Source organism: Stegastes partitus, unplaced genomic scaffold (genome assembly GCF_000690725.1).
Source record: "Stegastes partitus isolate 25-593 unplaced genomic scaffold, Stegastes_partitus-1.0.2 Scaffold634, whole genome shotgun sequence".
In the NCBI taxonomy this organism is placed as follows: Eukaryota; Metazoa; Chordata; class Actinopteri; family Pomacentridae; genus Stegastes; species Stegastes partitus.
The window spans coordinates 211287-217820 of record NW_007578365.1 but is presented as its reverse complement, the minus strand read 5'-3'; the positions used below and the strand labels follow the sequence as shown (position 1 = coordinate 217820).

General features: G+C 46.0%; 1 protein-coding gene across 1 annotated transcript in view; it reads right to left on the bottom strand.

The window, feature by feature from the left end:
- LOC103363140 (regulator of G-protein signaling 6-like) overlaps window positions 1-6534 on the bottom strand; it is a 19401-nt gene that overhangs the window by 10183 nt on the left and 2684 nt on the right. The window contains 7 exon segments of the mRNA XM_008289761.1: window positions 372-446; window positions 746-827; window positions 1543-1619; window positions 3791-3855; window positions 4299-4350; window positions 5623-5729; window positions 5829-5930. Coding sequence (XP_008287983.1) covers window positions 372-446; window positions 746-827; window positions 1543-1619; window positions 3791-3855; window positions 4299-4350; window positions 5623-5729; window positions 5829-5930 — 560 coding nt within the window.

The following is a 6534-nucleotide window of genomic DNA, read 5'->3' as shown; positions in this document are numbered from 1 at the left end:
TTAGGTACAAAATAAAAAATAACAATTTATTTGTATTTCCGTTTATAAAAATATTATACTAAAATACATTTACACTGTTGTTAATAAAATCGATATATAATTATATTTAATTAAATGTAATTGAAATCTAGCGTAAATGGATTGAATATTTCTCCCCTTTAAAAATAATAAAATCTACAAAAAATAAAACCCAGCTATTCAATTGATTTAAAATAAACACTTTTAAAATGAAAACAAGGCGACCTTAATGTTCCTAAAGTCTTGGCTACAGCCCCGTGTTGGACGACTGACAAAAAGAAATCAGCACTGAGATAATATTCAAGGCTTCAGCACCTCATTTACACACCAGATACGTCTCCTCCTCCTCTCACCTTTTTTACCCTGTGTGGGTTCTTCTCTCTCCGGCACTTGCGGATGTCCATCTCCGTGGTGTTGACGCAGCCCGGCTGTGGGAGGCAGCGGGAGACAGAGCATGTTTCTGGGTCACATAACGCCGTCTCTCCATCATGTATTGTCTGTCCTGCTCGCACAATATGACGCTGTTCGGCCTCACAAAAGGCTTGTATGCAAAGCGACTGGCACCAAATCTGATTCCGCCGCCGACAACAAAACGGGGCTCTCAGCTGAGCAGAGTGTGGAGCCGGATCTGTAGTTATGGTTGTTTTAAAAGCAATAACTGTCCACCTTCAGACCAGACCTTCTCATTTCTGTCTTTGCAGCATCCGACCCTCTTGTTGTAACTCACCACTGGCCGATGGACGTCCCAGAATGCCCTCTCCTGGCTGTCGAGGATCTTCCTCTCTGCCTTGTCCTTCTTCCTGTCGATCCTGAGGAAACAGATCATTCGTATGTGGAGCTCACGCCTCTTAAATATCAGGTCAAACTGCTCAAACACAATAAATTATGCCTCAGAATGAAGGCCTCTCTCTCTCCGACACACACATACGCTCACTTTAAGCACCGACAGGCCGGACTAAAGGGCAGAAAGCTGAGGAGCGTGGGTCTTGACCTGTCTGCTCACTTCACTAAGCGATGCCTGGCGTCGCCGGCGGAGGGGCCGAGCTCTTACATAACTGACATTTACTCAAAGCTCCTCGCTCGGCATTGTTGCTCCCCTGATGTTGTTGCTTTCCATATCGCCCCGAAACAGCAGCCACTGAACAGGATTATTTTTACAGGCGAAAGAGGACAAGAAGTGATGCTGTGCTTACATGTTGCAGGCACCAGATGGCAGTCTTACAAAGCAATAAGAGCTGCTGAGAAGCGACGCTCAACTCCAAAGGGAAAATACCTGCTGTACTTAATGCATGCAGCCCTCCAGTCAGAACGGGGCAAAAGAAAAACAGCATTTTTAATGAGAGCCGCGTCGGTCCGGCAGCCAACTGACGCCGCACGCCGAGGCATGTTCTCTTCCTTTGGAAAATAACATCATGCACGCAGCCAAAGGTTAGCAGAATACATGCATAAATCCGATCGCATCAGCGTCTCTCCAACCTGTCACACGATGCGGAGAAGCCGTGTCGGGCGCACGCATGTACTCACTTGACTTGAGCCTCGGCCTGCATGAAGATGAATTCCCACTTCCTGGCGAAAGCCCTCTGCAGCCGGGCGAGGTTCTCCTGGAGGAGGTGGAGGAGAGTTTAGGGGGATTATTAGAAGGTGTTTGAATCCAAGGCCTTTGGATTGTGTTTGGAGTTTCACACAGGTATACGCTATGATTAAATAATCTCTCTGACAACTGCAAGAATCGTTGAATTCTTAAAGGAATAACTTGGAATTGACTTTCTGTGCAGAGAGTAAGATGAGATTCAAACCACTTGTGTTCATGGAGCTGCTGCAAACCACCTCCTGAACTTGACACTGACTTTTTTTTTAGTGGGTATTAATCCACACAGACATGCTGCGCTGATGATAGAACCAGAAGTACTAATACATCCATCCATTATCTATACACCAATTAATCCTCACTGGGGTCTTGGGGGCCTGGACGCTATCCCAGCTGACTCAGGGTGACGGCAGGCCCTGGACAGGTAACCAGTCTATCTACACTTAGAGAGGGAGAACATGCAAACTCCACACAGAAAGACCCCTGGTGACCTCACCGGGATGCGAACCGACGACCTTCTAGCTGCGAGGCGACGGTGCTAACCACCACTCCACCTTACAGCCCAAGTAAAAACACTTCATTGCATTTAAAGCCCTACATAAAAAATCCTACTTAAGTGAAAGAGCCTAAACATTAGCAGCAAAATGTAGCTGAAGTATTAAAGTACTGATTTGGTCCCTGTGACATCAGTAGATTATTAGTAGTGAAGCATCGGTGTGTGAGCAGCACATTACTGTTGGAGGTTCCAACTCCTTTACGTACAGTTTTATATACAGACAGCAGATAAATGAGACGACTCATCAGATGATTAATGCAAGAGGGAAGAAGAGCAAACCAGCATCTATTTTTTGAGCATCTTTGGGGTTAACATTGAATCATTTGTACATTTCTTGAAATGAATGTGAGAAAAATCATTATTTCTCGGAGCTGTTAGCAGCAAGACGCGACCCTGGAAGAAGCCACAAAGGTTGGAAACGACGAGTTTAGTCTTTGAGTGTTGCATTAAAAAAATCTGTTGTGTAAAATCTTTATCCTCAAGTTAACTACAGCTTTCTAACAAATAGTAGAAACTACACAATGTCCCTATAAAGTCGTAGAAAATGGAAAAACTCGAGAATTGTAGTATAGGAGTAAATGTACTTTAAGAGTGTGTTGTGTTTTAAAAGCTTGTTATATTAACTAAATCTTTATTTTATTAACTTCCCATCATAGGGTGAGCTGTTAAGGTGCTCGTATGTGGGTTTTGCTAGCTATGATATGGATTCACCGGAAATGTTCTGAATTCCATCCATCCATCCATTATCTATACACCGCTGAATCCTCCACGCAGAAAGATCCTGGGTGTCCTGAACCGGCGACCTTCTTGCTGTGAGGCAATGATGCTAACCACTGAGCCACCTTGCAGCCCTGTTCTCAATTCTACACTTTTAAATCGTCTCTATTACAATTGTCAAAATTTCTTTTTAATAATTGCGTTGATTCCAGAGCTGCCGTTTCATATCATCTCCGATCACACAAACTCTTCTGGGTGCAAGTGAGCACCACATGAGACATTTTTTTAAAAAAAAAAACCCTTTAAAGCTCCATAATGTACACATAGGAAAGCTGCAAGTGAAATTATGCGTTCTTAATAACACCCAAACAAGCATCTGTCAACGATACACTATGTGGCCTCATTACAAAGAGACAGAGAGAAAAATAAAAGCTCCAACTAACAGGCACGTTCACAGTGAGAGCAATGAGGCCTGGAGGCATAAAGTGACCTGAATAGGAGAGAAAAGGAAGTCCGCTGGACAATAGTTGCAGAGTCATTTGGAATATTAAAGTGCAGCGGATTGTGTAACAGCCAGAGATCAGCACTGCAGCGATGCCTCTCTGGAGACGGTATTGATCTGCTGTTGCCAAGCGGACCTATAGATGTGTTTGTTTACTTTTTTTGGGAGCCGCTAAATGGCTGCATCGTGATCCACCAAATGGGGCTTCTGAAAAAGAAATGACAATCTGATTATGGCTTCTTTTTTTGTTGTGATGAATTTTGGCATTTCAAGGCCTCCAGAAGACACTGCTTCGGCTTCTTTCTCAGCAAAGTGAAAGAAAAAAAGGGAATTCAGAGTGTCATCCCATTATGGTCCATGGCATTGAACTCAGAGCTCCCTGGAAAACTGAAAATGACAATTTACTTACAGCCTCATAGTCGGCGAGCTCCAGCCTGGCTTTGTTCTGCATGGTGCGCTTGCACAGGTAAATGGCTGGAGGAGGGAAAAAGAGAAAGATTCACACTGGTTGTTTGCTTTGCAGCTACAAAACATGAATGTTTCCAATGGATGGTGCTCCTTTCTTTTCTTTACTGCGAACAACACTAATGAATGTCTTAGTGGAGCAGGCAGGCGATGTGCTGCCTTCTGAAATAACAAGCCTTGAGTAAATGCCACGCAGGGAGCCGGAGATGTCGTCAAATCAGCGACTGTCCCCTTTTTATTTTGTTAGGCTAATCTTATCCCCGCTGGATTCTCCCCAGCGGGGGGTCCGCGGGGCCAGATACGTTTCAGGGAATGGCCCTGCGGATCAATACTCGGTGAGTGTCAACAACGGATCCACAATGTGAGCCGAAGAAAAAGAGAGAGACAGCTGAAGGCATTAGGGAGATCTGAGCGGTTTGGAGAAAGAATTGACAGACAAGAGTGTGACTCACCATAGTCTGTGTTCTCGGGTTCCCAGCAATTTGAAGGCCAGAAGTATGGAGACTGATGAAAACAGAAGGGAAGGGAACGACAAGGAAACAAAACTGTTTATTTTCTGGTATAATCAGTATTATAATTCCTTTATTTTTGCGCTGTCGAGATAAACAACACGTCTGAATCTCGTTCCTCCCGCCACCCACGCTTCCCTCCGCGCGAAAAAGTCAAAAGACGGCTCTTTTGTTTGATGATGATCTCTGACGTCCGCCAGAACTATCTGGGGAGCGATGGTAGCTATATTCTCCCTATCCATATTTAATTGTCTATTGCAACTGATATTACACATTCAAAGTTCATTCCCAAGTCCATTAATAATGGATCACTCACTTCCATCATGCATTCTTAATAACGGGGCAGAATTAGAAGTTATCTAACACATATTTCATTTTGCGCTATTTCTCATCGAGGCAATTAGCCCGAGAGCAAAAGGGCCGACGCTGATGGATGTTTGAGCGGAGAGCTTTCATTCAGCATTGTCATCTCGGCTCAGATTGATCCTCGCGTTGCATAAAGCTGCAGATTCGGGTCTTCTACCAGTATAGTATCCGCATGTATTTTTAGACTAGCACACATTCCTCTGTCGCTATTTTTTTTTTCCTGTACAACACAGCTGCGGCCGACACATCTCAAATCCACTGTCTTTTTAGAGGTTCTGATGACGTGGGCCTGTTGCATCACAACAGCATCAGAGGGAATATTTTTAGCCCCCCGCTGAATGAGTGAGCGCGACGCACGCTGGCCTCCGTGCACAATAATGGCTTTTAATCTTTTGGCAATAGGGGTGAAAATGAATGCATTCAGAGGTAGATGGAAAAGGAGGAGGAGGAGGTGGAGGAGGAGGTGGAGGCTGGTGACAGTGAAAAGTGCAGAGCCACTGTGCAGCCAGCTCAGCGCTTCCCATAGGGGAGCCTGCCTACTGTAGCTGACTGGCCCGGATTAAGACGCTAATGGCCCAGTCACAGTAATGAGTCAGCGTGGAGCCCGTAGCCTTCACAGGGACCTGTCAAAGTCCATGCTGGATAAGACGGAGCTAAGAAAAAAATAGAAAAGAACACCCCATCCGACAAGCTGCCCCCGTTTCCGAAGGCCCACCTCCCGCTCTGATGTAGCGTCCGGCAGGGATGTACAGTATCGACCTTGGTGGAGGTGAGTAATAGGCTTAGGAGGGATTGCTCTCATTAGCATCACGCAATAAACATCCCTCTGATAAACTACCATCATCTCATTCAGCATTCACAGGCCCTCCCCGCGAAGGACACTCCCCGCCCTTCTCCATACCTGGAAGCGATAAAGGGTTCCGTCGTCTTTGAGGGTCAGGACGTGGTCCGAGATGGGGAAGATGTAGCCGTGGGCGGCGACCAGACTCCCGAGGTGGATGGCTTCGGCTGGTGACACGAGAGAAGGCACAGCTTTTTGAAATTGCCTCCAATCGCCAGCTCCCGTTGGCGCGCACATGTGCCGACAGGTTTCTCAAGCAGGCTTACCTGGATCCTCGATGGAGAGGTTTTTCATGAGCCACTGAACAATGTCCGCTCCTGTTATTCAGAGAGGAACAGTGGTTAGGAGTGGCAGGGCCAATTCCGAATCTGCGATAGATTCGACAAAAGCCGCAATGTACGAACACAAATGCGCTTTGAAGGAGTCTTTGTGATGTTCAAAGCTGTGGGTCAAAGCTGTCAAAGCTGAGTAGGTTTCTAAATATAGCATAATGTTTGCAGGTTTTGCTGTTCGTTTTCTCTTTTTTTTTCTTCTCTCTCAGCTCCTGGACCGTACAGTATTTGGCCTCGTCTTTGTGCTTGGCTGAGGCTGCCGAGGGAGAGATGGTGAAGCCGTCAGGCCCGGGGGAGCCATGTGAAGGAGTGACTCAGAAAGAGCCTGAGGGAGAGAGGGAGCATCCCCCCTCGTCCAACACGGGGTGACTCATTTCATACACGAGCACAAACATAAAGGAGTGGAGTGCACACAGACAACACACAAAATAAAAAAAGAGGAGGGAGGGAAGTCGCTTTTCTGCTGCCACGACAAGGGCAGTGTCACACCACAGGCAGTTTCCTCAATGGCCAAGGTCTTATCAGCAAAGACATCATCTGCCTCCAACTGTAGTAGCAGCAATTTAAATGAGCCCAAAAGGTCACGCTTGCTTTGGTGATTCTCGCTCGTATGTTCTGCCAAGTCCCAGGATAAGACGAG